The sequence below is a fragment of the Papio anubis genome, chromosome 7, assembly GCF_008728515.1.
Source record: "Papio anubis isolate 15944 chromosome 7, Panubis1.0, whole genome shotgun sequence".
In the NCBI taxonomy this organism is placed as follows: Eukaryota; Metazoa; Chordata; class Mammalia; order Primates; family Cercopithecidae; genus Papio; species Papio anubis.
In genome coordinates, this window is record NC_044982.1 from 148,443,779 (window position 1) to 148,458,154 (window position 14,376).

The 14,376-nt window shown below is 46.1% G+C and overlaps 1 protein-coding gene across 6 annotated transcripts in view; it reads left to right on the top strand.

The window, feature by feature from the left end:
• Positions 1–681: 681 nt before the first annotated feature.
• The window catches only part of RASGRP1 (RAS guanyl releasing protein 1), a 77,190-nt gene continuing 63,495 nt past the window's right edge, over positions 682–14,376 (top strand). For 2 of the 6 annotated variants that reach the window (XM_003900751.4, XM_021940407.2), the window contains exons 1-2: positions 1,313–1,536; positions 6,125–6,309. In XM_003900751.4, coding sequence (XP_003900800.1) covers positions 1,502–1,536; positions 6,125–6,309 — 220 coding nt within the window. In that variant the 5' untranslated portion in view covers positions 1,313–1,501. Of the gene's footprint in view, positions 827–1,312; positions 1,537–1,985; positions 5,663–6,124; positions 6,310–14,376 lie in introns of those variants that run through there. The other 4 variants (XM_021940409.2, XM_021940406.1, XM_021940411.2 and 1 more) reach the window with 4 other exon arrangements.

Consider the following 14,376-nt stretch of genomic DNA (forward strand, 5'->3'; position numbering starts at 1 on the left):
TGCACTTTAGACAAGGCCTCTCTTTAAACTTGACTGCTAGAAATGCAGGAGACAAATTTTGGTCCTACTTTAGCAAGGGTATTGGACTCTATGAGATGCATTTATTTCAAATGATGTTCATTTTTGGCTCCATCTTCTGTGCCTTATTTTTCATTTCACACACTTCTTTTTGTAGGTTATGTGCTCTTGTAAGCTATCTTGAATTCTGTTTTAAGGACAAGGTAGCATAAAAATATAAGGAAATATATAAATAAAATAGAGGAAGGCTTTAAGGTCCAGAACACTATGGCCGGGAAGACAACTATGACTGTGGCTAGAGTTATGGTCTGCGGCCGTGATAATGAGTGTGTTATTAGGGCAGGGCAGCAGTGATCACAGGGAGTCAGACAGACCTCAGTCCAAGTCAGAGCTCTCTCTGCTGTTTATTACTTGTATGATCTGAGGCATATTATTCTCTAAACCTTCATTTTGTCATCTTTACAACAGTGATCTCTTTGTATCAGGGAGGATGGATTAAATGAGGTAATGTATAGAAAGCACTTAGCACAACCGCACTCCATCATTAGCAATTGAGATTATCAGCACTATCACCTGGACAAGCAGCGGGTGGGCCGCCCCTCTTGGCCAGGTCTTCTGCGCGCACTGACGTTGTAAGAAAGCTGTCCCCACGTCTCCCACACCCACCGACGCCAGGCGGCCGCGTCTGGGCCCGATACGGATCACGCCTGCGGAGCGCACCTCCACATGGGCAGCCCTCGTCCAGGGCGCAGGGCACATGTCTACGGCCCAGTCCTGCAGACGGCTACCAAGAGACCCCAATGCGCAGGTCAAGGCAACTTCACAACTATCTTTCCGTTCCTTTCCCCTGCCGGACTCCGCGCTCTGATATATACAGGAGAGGCCCGCGAGGGGACAAGGCGTCCGCACTGTAATGCTCCGAGCAGCGGCCGCAGGCAGCGGGGTGGAGGCTGCGGGTCGGCTGCGGGAAAGGGGGTCCCATGGGAGCCGCTAGGCGCAGCCCGTTTCCCGACCTCAGGTGGAGGTCGCCGGGCACAGCTGCCCTGCAAGGCGCGGGTGTGGTAGCCGGGAGCCCGCTCCTCTCCCTGAGACTTAACCCTTTGGCCAAGAGAGGTCGACGGCGGGCAGGGTGAGAGAACCGCGGAAGGCGCAGGGCCCGGGCACCCGCGGAGAGGGGGCAGGTTTCTGGGAAGAGCGGCGGGGCGCCGCACGTTTCCTGCAGCCGCCAGCATCAGCGTGTCAGGTGGTTGCCGGGCGGGTGTGAGCGCGCGCGCGAGGCAGAGGGGGCGCGCTCGCACAAAGTTTGTGCCTGCGGTGCGCCTCGGTCGGGCTCGCCGGGCTCGAGGGCGGGCGGGCGGCCGGGGCTACGAGGCAGTGGGGGACAGGGCCGGCAGAAGGTGGCGGTGGCGGTGGCAGCGGCGGGGGCGATGCGCCGCGCCCCGCCGCGCTAGGTGAGCCGGCTTCGGGAGCGCAGGCCGCGGCCATGGGCACCCTGGGCAAGGCGAGAGAGGCTCCGCGGTGAGTAGAGGCGGCCGTGGCCCTCAGGACCGCCTGTGTCCTTTCTTGGGAAAGAGTCCCCTGCCCGCCGCCCCAACGCCCCGAGGGAAGTTGAGGGCGGAGGGGGGCCAGGGTCGGCCGGAGTCCCGGGACACCAGAGCGACGGGCGGACGTGTCTAGAGCGCACGGCGCGCTGCGCCCGGGGCTTCGGGGAGGGAGCTGGGGCTGAGGGGCGGTGGAGGGGCGGCCGTGAGGCCAGAGCTCGCCCGGCGAGATCTGCTAGGGCCGATGCTCTTCGCGGAGCCGGCGCCCTCCCGCCGACCTCCTCCCCCACATCTCCCCGCCCGGCATCGGGACTCCCACTCGCGGACTTTCCGCGCCGCCCGCACCTGCTGGGGCGCGGGGCTCCGGCTGCGCCACCTGGCGGCCCCACCCGGCCCTGCCCAGAACGGCCGAGGGAGCTTGCAGGGAGCCCGCAGAGGGGGCACCGCTTGTTCGCCCCTGCCCCACGGAAGTTTCCAGATCCGTGGGTCAGCGAAACATATGGCCTTCCGGATGGGAAGCTGCACTCCTCTCCCCCTCACGGTGATTCTGTAGAGGGTCTTGGATAATAGAAGTTGAAGAAAGAGGGACAGTGAGTGAAAGGGCTCTTGGCCAGGCAGCTTTGAGTTTGTAGCCAAAGGACCAGAACTGGACAACAGCATGAACAACGGCCTGGCCTCGGCGTAGGGCTAGACAAATTGTGCACTTCACAACTCCATATGGGACTGTGCCTTGCACCACCATACCCAGTAGCGGCAGGAAGCTTGCGATGCTGGGCTTCCCGTGCTTATAATCCCAGGAACGGAGGATTCTTGGCCCTGTATGCACGCCCTGCCTCTCCCCATCCGGGTGTCCGCTGAGGGTCCACCACTGTACTTTGCACTAGATTCAGAAGGAGGAGTTCAGTACATTAAATTGAGTATTATAAGGGGGAGAGGATGGGACTGGAAGGAATCCACACTAGAAGTCAAGAGAGTCACCTTCCACTGCAAAGAAAGTTGTGGAAGTTCCAGTTCCCTTACTCCATTTCATCCCTTACTTTTCTAGGCTGGATTTCATACAAAGCTCAGCCTGAAACTGATCTCCACTGAGATACCTATGCCTGGAGAGGATTTCACCTAAACCAGTTTAGAGTTTTGACGGTCTCCTTCAGCAAACCTATGGGACTTTGGTCACTTTTAGGCTCAGAAAACACCTTCAAGTTAATTCGTTTCTCTCGGGGTTTTGTTTTTTTCATTTACAAGAAAACATTTGGCCACTGTTTTTCTTTTTTTAAATATGCCTTTACAGACTCAGAGGCCATTCATTCTATGGATTGTTAAAACACCCTTCGACCTGCCTATAATAAAGCATTTTATAAATCCTTGTCTACCCCCATTTCACCAGAAAAGGCAGAACGATTTGAGGATTTCTCACAAGGCAACCAGTTAAGAGACTGTACAGCAAGAAAGCCAGGTTTCCTAGTCTACCGTGCAAATAATTCCTATCTTCTTAGAACTCTTAGGCTGCACTTTGACTTTTAATACTTTCTCTTCTCCCTGTTTTCTCATGCTGTAGCCCTCTGAGTCTCTCTGGGCTCCATACTTCCCAGATTGCTTTTGGCACCCTCTCTTCCCTTTTACTACCCTATACTTTACCCTGATCCCTCCTGGTTCTGGTAAAAGCATCAACCTTCAAGAATCCCCTTATGAAACAAAGTGGCTTCTCTTACTGGTGACACTGGGAAACATTACCAGAATTAGAAAACAGGGCAGGATTAGGAGGCTTGAATGGTCAATGTCACCAACCAAGAAAGAAAACGGAATTTTCCTTGGATCTGTAGCCACCTCCCCTCCACCCCTAGCAGGAAGAGCTCTGTGTGTAGATAGAGCCTCTAGTTGTAGTCGCGTCTTCTCCAAGGTCTAGGGAGAAGTATTGTAGAAAGCCTGAGAGAAGGAGACTTCTATAATGAATGACTTTATTATTTTTTTTTTAATCTTACCCCTACTCGGCCTTTGGTGGAGGTCTTAATGGTGACAAAGGCAGCAGCTGGGGCAGAAAGCTGAGTAATCCCAGCAGTGGCTATGTAGCCCAGGTGTAGAGAGCTGTTAGTGCTTTCAGGAAGGGAAGGGAGCCCACCTGGGGCGCAAGGCATGGGCCACAAGGGGCTGGCTGCTAGCCTGTCTCTGCAGTCGTGGCCAGGCACGTTGCTCTTCCGATTCTGGACCTCCACACCTATAGAAGAGGGGTTTGGAAAATGACCATAAAGAGTCTGTCCAGCTCTAGGGACCTGAGGACAGTTCTGAGGGCCTGCAAAAGGAATATGGACTGAGATTCAGCCTTTACAGTATCAGCTATGGTTTTGAAGGATTTTACTTTCATTTTAAATTGAATTGACCTTTTGAGCCTCTCTGTGATAGTCTAGTACTAATCCTCATGTTGTGAAATATGCAGAGTTCCAAGCACAGTAAATATTTATTAAATGAATAAAGCCAGAGAGGTGCTGGGTACAAATCTCAGGTTTATTATATATGAGTTTTATAAACTTGGCTATGTCATTTACCCTTTTTAAGATTCGGTTTCAGCATCATGAGATGGGGATAACATCCTTCTGGGCTGTAAGCCTCAAGACAGGGTCAGTTCCCAGCACAGTACCTGCCATAGCATAGGTACTCAATTCATGTCGCCATTATTATTTTGTTTTTAGAGACTGATCCAATTATGCGGTTATCACAGGGCCTGTTTGAAAATCAGTTATGGTCAGAAACTTGAGTCCTGTACCACCGACTTGATCTTTCAGGAATTACTGCCTAGGGTTAGCAGATGCCCAATAACCAATTGTTGATTCAATTTCACTGGACCTGCACCAGGTCAGAATAGAACTGAGCAGCCACTGCAGACCAGCACCCTGGAGCTAGTTTGAAACAACCTGAAGGGCCAGGGTGCCCCTGCACAGGTCTAGCTGTGTACTGAGTGGCCCCATAGTTCAGTTACACACCATCTCTTAGCAGTCTGGTTTCCCAAAACCCACATGTGCCTAGCATTTTGTTTTGATCTGAGCACTTCCTCAGCCCCTTTGGTTGAGATTATATCCTGTCAGAGCAGCTTTCCCAGACACTCTCCCTCAAACTGCCTCTTTCTCCTCTGAGAACATCATGCTTCTTACTCTTGACACTCATAGAACACTTATTTAACATTTATATGGCTTTCTTTTCATTATCTCAGTCTGATTCCTCAGCTGTATTTTTGTATTAAGGAACTTCTAGACTACTGTTATGTAACAACAGCAACTAGTATGTAATGAGTATATAAAGTACCCTCACCTAGACTATCTCTGTGGTCTTCTCTGGCCAATCACAATGCCTTACGCATAGAATAAGCACTTAGAGATTAATTGATGCCATTATACATTTATCATAATATGTAGTGAGTAAAGTTACACTTCTGAAATACGTTGTTTTCCTTTTTCTCTTTGCTGCTTTGGTAGTAAACTACAAAATAACCAAAGCCACAGTAGAGAGAGGAGAATTAACTAAATGCTTAGAAGAGTTACCAGCAACACTCATCACTATTAAACCAAAAAAGATTACAGATATGGATCTGTGTGTGTATGTGTATTTTTTAATGGGGAGGACAGTAAACTTCCCAAATCATTTTGCAAAATGACTTGTACTGATGAGGTCATGACCAAAGATAGAGCTACGTGTGAGTAGATGAAAGTCCATTGGACTCTTACGCCATTTCTAGATCCAAACTTGCCCTTTTACATTGAGTTCTGGAACAATGCTCTCACAGCTCTGCTTTCTGTTTTAATCATTAAGGACCCAAGTAAGGATTTGAAAAAATGATGTTTAGTAACAAAAATGACTCATAATGGTTACCTGTATTATCAACCATGAAAAACAAGATCTTAAAACTAAAAGATTTGTAAGAAAGGCAGGACTCACTTAAAATCTAAACACCACCATCATCACCCCTCACTTCCTGCACTTGGGTTCTCAGTCTTTGACTTCTCCCTTAAGGTCCTTAACGATGATTCTGAGGCTGCCTGACCTTGTGTAGCATCTCAGGTGTTGCCGAAGATGAATGAAGTTAGCCAGAGATGATCTCGCACTCCCGACCTCAGGTGATCCACCTGCCTCGGCCTCCCACGGTGCTGGGATTACAGACGTGAGCCACCATGCCTGGCCAAAGTTAGCCAAAGATGAGACCAATGTAAACAATTTTTAAGATTCAAGTCAGTGGCTTAGTAGCTGAAAAAATATATATATTGCTGGGAGCTAAAGACTGTCAAGATAGTCTTGCCTCTGCCCATTCCCCTTCAGGAACTGGGAGACAGTAGGACAGAGCAATCCTAATGCCAGCATGAAGAGCCCTAGTTGCAACCCTGAAATCTCACCTTTGCTGGGGAGATGTCTCTTTAACAGCCAACCAGTCGTTTGGTGCATTTGCCAAGTGGGAGGGGTATGGCTTCTATCAGCCCAACTCCTGAGATTAATTGTCTTATCTCCATTCCCTTCCTCTCCAATCTGCCTTCAGAGCGTGGAGCTGCCAGTTTGTCCCCTCACTGCCTTCTCTCTTTCCCCAGGAAACCTTCCCATGGCTGCAGAGCTGCCCCTAAAGCAAGACTAGAGGCGAAGCCAGCCAACAGCCCCTTCCCCTCCCATCCCAGCTTGGCCCAGATCACCCAGTTCCGAATGATGGTGTCTCTGGGACATTTAGCCAAAGGAGCCAGCCTGGACGATCTCATTGACAGCTGCATTCAATCTTTTGGTAAGTTGGCTACCTGCCCACAGGCATAAAAATCACTATATTACTTTGTTCTTCCTTTAAAAGTGCTTTACAGAACAGCAATCTAGATTGTATTTTGGCTTTAAAAATAGCTTTTGAGCTTTTGAAATGTTGGAGACAGTCTGCAGAGCCTATGGCACATGACTATGTGGGTGTAATAGGTCGTGATGAGAAGTGCAATTTTAAAGTGAGAAAAGTTACTGAGGAGAGTTTGCATTTCCATTTTTCTCAGGATGGAGGTTTTTCTTGTGATGACAAATATCATAAAAGGATATTGTGCATCTGGTACTTTGAGACTTTTCCGTCCTTGCCTTCTTGGGGCACATAAAGACTATTACATGAGCAAACTTTGTTATCAAACAGAAATTGGAATCATTTGGAGGAATAAAGTCTCAGTAATTCCCCTTGCAATCTGGAGGGCAGATGTGATGGAATAGGAAAGGACTGGGTAAAGCCAGGAGGTTTGTGACGAGAAGACATTGGTTAATAAACGTTGCAATGCAGGGTGAAGGGACTGGGAAATAAATGTGGACACACACATTTCAGACGCTGCACTCTGTCAGCACCTTTGCTCACCGTGGGAGAGACACGTTTGTGCAGCCGTCAAGCAATTATCTGAAAAGATGTTTTTTAAAATGTTATAAGCATGATTTATTTTTGGATTTTTATTTGTGAAATAGTGATTGAAAAGTACTAAATATTTCCTCCCAAAACATTATTAAAATTGATGGATTTCAATGAAATCATTGAATTCAAAGATTTCCAGCTTCGTGTTCCCCCTGTGGGCCCCTTGTTATATCCCTCCATCTCTCGCGGTGAAGCAGAGGAGCCTGTGTGGCACAGCTCAGACATACCAACCCCGCCAGCCTGCCCTAACCCTGGGAGCCTCCTGGGAAGCTAAGGGAGGCTTAATCAGATCCTAGGCAGCTCGAGATCCATGAGATCTCAGAATGACGGACTAGTGGCTGTGTGTGTTAAGTGCTTGCTCAGACCTTATGTATAGAATTGGGGAAACACTGGACAGGTTAAGGATATTCATTTAGTACAATTTAGTACAGCATTGAATAGTTTCAGCTATTCCAACATTGGTTTAAAGTAATGGTTCTCAAACATTAGAGTGTCAGAATCACACATGGAGGCTGTTTTTTGTTTTTTTGGTTTTTTTTAAACACACATTGCTGGGCCCCACCCCCAGAGTTTCTACTCCAGTAGGTCTGGGGTGGGGCACAAGAATTTGCATTTCTAACAAGTTCCCAGGAGATGCTGATGCATCTGGCCCAAGCACCACACTTTGCCAATAGCTGCTTTAAAGTGCTGTTTGTTGTAGACTTTAACTTGGAAAAGAGGAAGGTTTTTTAGTATTACTAGTTTAGCATTAAATTTTCATTAGATTTCTCTTTGTTTTATACTTCAGTCTTATTTTACACTTTACTCTTTCAGTTAAGATGAATTTTTGTGAGCAGAATGAATGGCTTTCTATTTGAAAATAATCTCCTTAGAAAATGTGCTGCAAGGAGATACATGAGAGGACAGTGGAGACCGGGGAGGCACGGCCAGTGTGGGGCCATCGTTCATCATGTACTCCACTCGCACTTCCTTCCCAACCCGAATAAACTGCAAAGATCCTTACACCATTTCAGCAGTCAGATTTGCTCGGCTTTAGCAGGCCGCTGTGACTATTTCCTGAATGAGGATTTTTCTTCTTTCTGTTTCACTATTGAAAAAAGAGGGACCAGAAATGTGTTTATCATGCCATCTTCCTTCCTTCCATGCCTGTGGTGCAACTGCTGGCTTAGTTCAAGACTGTTTTACTAATCTTCAAATAATTCATCAACCTGAAAAATACATGGCTGATTCTGAAGTCCTTACCCCCAAAATAACCAAGCCTAATTCAGTCCCCTTAACAGACCCTCCAAAGGCAGCGGCAATATATCGTGTTCTGGAATATGTTGAACTGAAAAAAGTGGCTTAAAATCCCAAAGCCGTAAAAGTCCCTTTGAGTCTAGTAGTCTTTTGTCCGTTATCAAGTAGCTTTGATTAAGCCCTTAGTTGCGTCTGACACTGTCTAGGCAGTACTCAAGAAGAACTACAGCGACCAAACTCCCCCTTGCATCAGAGCTTACAACACCTGAGAAACATACTGTTCAGGAAACATATATACACACACACACATACAGACAAAGGACAGGGTATATATACACACACATATATACAAAGGACAGGGTGGTAAATACCGAAGGCATGCAGGAAGAGTAAGTTTTTGTACCATGTAGAGTTTGAGTCAGTGCACTTCATGGGTGAGGACGTAGGTCAAGGAGAACGGCCACCATTTGTTGAAGTCCCTCACGGGCCATGGGAATGCTTCGGGAAGTTAGTAAGGTAAGATCTCAAGGTTTTGTGTATTATGTACTGCAGAGGTTCTCATCACAGTACATGAAAGAGGCAAAAAAGAAAAGACGCTCTGTGTCTGGAAGGAACAGAAGCCAGCACCTGTTGTCTGTCTCTCTCCTTGCTCTTTGGTTATCAGTTGACCCATCTACAGGGCTGGGGCATGGAAACTGCGCTGCAGAGGAAATGGAGCCAGGAATCAGCAGCAGTCTTTATGACAGAAAAGCCCATAGCAAAATATGTGCCTGTGCTTCCGTAGGTCTCTTTAAAAGGTGATCTGACAATAGTATGGAGTGAGGCTAATGCTTCTCCTGAAGCTTATCTTACTGGTTATTGTCTCAGGTTTGTATAGAAAAGTGTTGCTTTAGGTTAAAGCAATCTAGCTAGCTTTTTGTTAATGAGTTTAGATGTCTTCTCATTTTAAACCCAGGAAAAACTGTACAGAAGTGTGTGTGTGGGGGGGGGATTATTATCATCGTTATTTTTATCGTTGCTACTCTTTTGCCTCAGACCCTAATTTCAGGTACTCCACCCAGCAACTTGAATAAAAGAGGGAAAGAAACTTTTAAAGAGAAAGACTGAATAATTGTTTATTTAGTTTCTACTGCCTCTCAACCTCACCTTCTTGCTTTCAGGAGGTTTGAATTGGCTACAGCTGTGCTGTCCAATGCAGTAGCCACATGTGGCTATTTTCATATACATTTCAATTAATTAAAGTTAAATGTAAGATTTCGTGTCTAAGCCTCACCAGCCATAGGTGAAGTGTGCAATAGCCACAAATGGCACCTACTGTTGAACAGAGGAGAGAGCATTTCCACTGTTGCAGAAAGTCAGTTGGATAATGCTGGAGAGGGTAGAAGATGGTTGTCTCAAAGAAAAAAGAATAGATTTTCTGCAAACTGTGGGATTTGCATTTTGCTAGCATTTCTAGATAAGAGTCTGAGTATTGCTTAAAGCATCATGGGCATTCAGAAGTCTCACTGATGGCTATCTCTTTAGCATTATTAACCATTAATTACCACCCACACTGTTCTCAGAAGAAGGACTTATATTGCTTTTAAGGGCAGTGGCCAGTACGGGTAAATAAAGAGCACTTTCGAAGGCCTCTAGCAAGCCTCTCAGTGTCACATACAAGGTTAGAGATCTGTGACTAGAAACTTAGGCCTTGAGTCATAGTTCATTGCTTTAACCATGAAACAACCCACTCCCGCCTTCTATTCTAATCAGAGGTCATGCTTTACATTCTCAGCATATTATTACTAGTTAATCCCCTCTTCAGCTGAGCATAATAAGGCGAATCATCACAACCTGGTCACACTTATGTCAAATATATGTGAATCACACCATCTGTTTCAGAGGTAGAAAAGACCTATGAGATCATCCGGGCTTTTACTTTTTTTCCCTTTATAAGAGGGCTGCCAGCATTTGGGGCCAAATGGAAGGCTTCAAATGTCTGAATTCACAAAGCTCTTTCCTTGTCTCCCTCTCAATGCAAGACAACTTCTGACAGCATCGGAAAGAAAACTGCACACCTGCCTCAGAAAGGGCCACACACACACACCACACACACACACTACACAAAACTCCACCCCAGCAAGCAGACCTCCTACTCCCAGTGAGACGTGGGAAGAAACTCCATGTTTCATCTTACCTGTTAGTGTGAAGAGAAATGCTTCCTAATATCTTCTATTTATGGATTGTCTTATTTTTTCTTAGAGTTCCATTTGTATTGATTTTCTTTTATACTGAGAACAGCTCTGAAATAGGTTAGATATTACTCTCTCCATTGAACAAACAGGAAAATAAACCTTTGAGAATTGAAAGAATTTGCCTTGCACCCCCAGTCTCAAGAGAGGATGTGCTGATTCTGTTCTCCTTCCCTTACCCCTAGCAGCCACTTGCAACCTGGGTTGGAGCCAGCCTGGATCTCTCTCCTACTACAGGCCTTCCTACACTCAGGGGAGACCTGCACGCCACATAGGACGGGCCTGCACGCGGTGCCCACCCTTCTACAGTCCTGCTGTCTCCCCAATTAGAAATAAAACTCCATTCAATGTGAGAAACATTGATTGGACCCCATCTATATACCAGGTGTCTGCCTGATATTCTCTAGTGAGCAAAGTGAATCAGTGAATTCCTGTGTGAATTATACTAATGCTATCCAAAGACCTTCCAAACTAGAAATATCCCAAAACTAATAGGTATGTTTTCTCCACCATGGAGCAGTTGGATATTAAAAGCATTTTATAAGCCTCAGCTTATTGAAAGTAAAACATTCCATCTGTTTTTAAGATTGGAGCCACAAAAGGCAAACACACACTCAGGGCCATAGCCCTCTCCGTAACAAAGGAAAGATGAGGTATTTCTTACCACTCTGCAACTTGGTCTGTGCACCAAAGCAAGGTGCCCAGAGGGCAGCAGGAGCATAAGACCAGAAGCCAAGGGCCATGACATCATTGGGCATGTAGACCTAACAACAGGCAACACCAAGGAACAAAGTCAGTTGTAGTGTCAGGAAGGGGCAGAAGCCTTAGCCACTGTTGATGACAGGCCCTGTGTGAAGAACAGAGCTCTCCCAGAAGCCTCCTCAATGAAACCCTCCAGTCACTGGTAGTTGTGGCTACAGGATTTCACGTGTAAAGGATGGTCCTCGGAGGCACTTGCATCCTGAGGCTTCTAGTCATCAGAGCAGCTCCCAGGCTGCTCTTAGCCCTCTAGAATGAATTAGCATTATTATAAGACTGGACACTATTTATTCCAAGGGGGCCTTTGCTGCATCTTTGATGAGCAGGCATCACCAGTGCGCCACGCTGGTCTGCCCTCTCATGAGCATGAGTTTCAGTGACTGCCAGGCCTGAGAAAGGAGGAGATGGGAAATCCCCTTCAGTCATGTCTGTGCTCTCCTGCTTGGCAGTGTTTATTGCAGGCCACGCTGTAGAGAACAGAGGCAATGCTCATGCGTGAGTTAGACAGTGTCTCAGGAGTTCTGAGCAGTTCATTCAGTAAAGCCATCCAGAGAGGTGAGTTTTACTCTGAGAGAGCTGGAGACAGACACAGTGGACAGACAGTAGTTAAACACTTATCGTGGACTCTGTAGGGTCCTGAGCCTTTACCTAACCTGACCCCATTAATCCTCCCAACAACCCTATGAGGTGGTTGTCATTTTGCTCCTTTAACTAATAGAGAATTGAAGCTCGGGGAAGTTCAATGACCTGTGGAAAGTGGTTCAGCTCATTAGTGAGAGAGCTGCTGAGATGTGAACTCTGGTCAGTCTTCCCCCTAGGTTCACGTTCTTTCTGCTATTCCAGAGATTCTCCAACTTTGGCGTGAGGAATACTCATCAGGGAGTGTGTTGAACATTCAGAGTCCTCACAGTCATCCCCAGAGATTGCCATTCAGCCAGCAGTCACTGGTTTTGATGGAGGTGACCCGTGAACGGATGTTGAGAAATACTGTCGTATAGCACACTTGCTTCCTGAACATCCCAGATCATTTTCTCAGGCGTCGTAGGAAAACCTGAAGGGCACAAATCTCCAGGGAGGCAATAGAGCATATAGGTTTTTCAGCTATGTGAACTAGAAAAGCACATGGTGAAGCCAGCCTCTTGGAGATCCTTAAAGCAATCCAGCCAGATCTAATGAGATCCCTGCCTAAGAGCAGGTCTGAAACCCTGGGAGCCCTTCTATCAAATGTTCCTGCTTTGCTGTCTCTTCTCAACTGCAGTGAGCCCCCTACAACACATCCAGCCTGTCTTTTGGCTATGTAAATAGAATGTGGATGTCTGTTACAACTACAGTTTGATTCTTGCATTCAGAGGCCATGTTCCTAGTGTAGATTTCCACCTTTATTCAACACTCCAGTTTCCTGTGGTGCTGGGAGGGTCTACTCTGTAACGCATGCCAGTCCCCATGGGTCAGAGGGCTACAGTAGTGGCTTAGCTGGGGAGGAACTGGGGAGTGCTTCCCCTGGGTACTTACCCAAGAGTGCTACTTTGGCAACAGATTATCTAAGGCAGTATGTTGACCTGAAGTTTATGAAGTCTGTGATGAAAACACATTGGGAAACTGTGTGAAAGCAGAAACAGTCTTTTCAGTAATTGACAGAAGCAGCTGTGTTGGACCCTGAGACCCCTGGAGAAGGTCATCTACGGTTCAGGCCCCAGCCACAGCCCACCTGCTGATGTTAGAACTTGTCCACTCCCACCCAGAACAATTACAGCTGCTGGATCTGTGTCTCGTTCTGGACTTACAGTGAGCTTTGGCTACAACCTAGTTGGGGTTGCCTTAGAGTGGCTGGCAGGAAAAGAACAGGGAAAGAGTGAGAATGTAAACAGGGCCAGCTTCCTGGGCACGCCACCTCTGAAGGCCCACAGGTTCCCATGCTTGGTTTAATGCTGTCACAGTCTTGAAATTTTTAGTAATTTTTGAATAAGGGGCCATCATTTTTAATTGCACTGGCTCCCACCAACGATGTAGTCAGAGGTCTGTGTAAGAGCCACAAGACCAGAGGGCAAAAATAATTTGCCATGTGTTGAAGACACATAGAATGATGTGGATTTATGTCCTAATTTCTTTCTTCATAGAAAGATGCAATTGTGAAAAAAAAATTATTTCCTTATGTCCTAGCAGTGGTGTGCTGGGCTGGCTCATACCAGCTCACAAGAGTCGATTGTTAAATTTTCAGGAATTTTGCAAGCTAGTTGTTAAACACAACCATGATTGAAAATTAAGTTATATACACTAACAATTAGATTATATTAAAAACAAAGAAAAGAAATACTCAAAACTCACCACTTCCTAATTCATGACTACGTTTTACTGTTATCTTTGCTTTTGAGGTTATGTCTGTTATGTCTACCTGCTACAAATGCTATATAATGGTATGCTAGCATGCATCTTTTCCCAGCTCCGTGTTCAGTGAAGTTATGTTAGTAGCTTGTTAGTAGTCTGTTGTGAGTATTTACACCGTGGAAATCAACAGACACTACTAATCAGGGCTTCCTTTTCAATCCCTCCCCTGGAGAGCCCATTGTTAAACATTTACAAGCACACCACTGTCTCCCGGATACAGAGGGTGCTTACATAACCAAATGTTGAGGTGGGAAGGGACCCTAAAAGCTGGGATTTCTATTTTTTATCTCTTAATTAAGAGAAAGTAATAATTCTGCCATTATTTTGCTGCTTTCATCTATGTATCTTATAAAACAACCTCTCTGTGTGTTCTTCAAAGGAAAGGAATAATGGACCTTAGAGATACGGAAATCATGTATCAGTGTGGTTGAAAAGTTTTCTTAAATAAGTGACAGTGGAACATGAAAACAACATGAGAGGTTCTCATTCTGAAGTCAAAGTTAGTTTGTGTTTTCATTGTTTTAATTCACCTCTAAAATATCTCTCAGATTAACCAGCCTTGTTTCTGACCAACCCTCAATTTGGTGAACTTTTGTTCTTCATGTATTATATGCTATCTCTATTTTGATTTCTGATTCCATCTGCTAAATCATTTGCTTTCATTACCCACTGCATGGTGACAGGCACTATTGGTGTATATAACCAACCTTTTGTTGAGTAGTTTTCGTAAGTTTGTTTGCCTACTGTATTTCCAGTTTTATGAACGGTCTGTTCATATCCTTTGCCTATTTATCACTTGCTGCTTAATGCT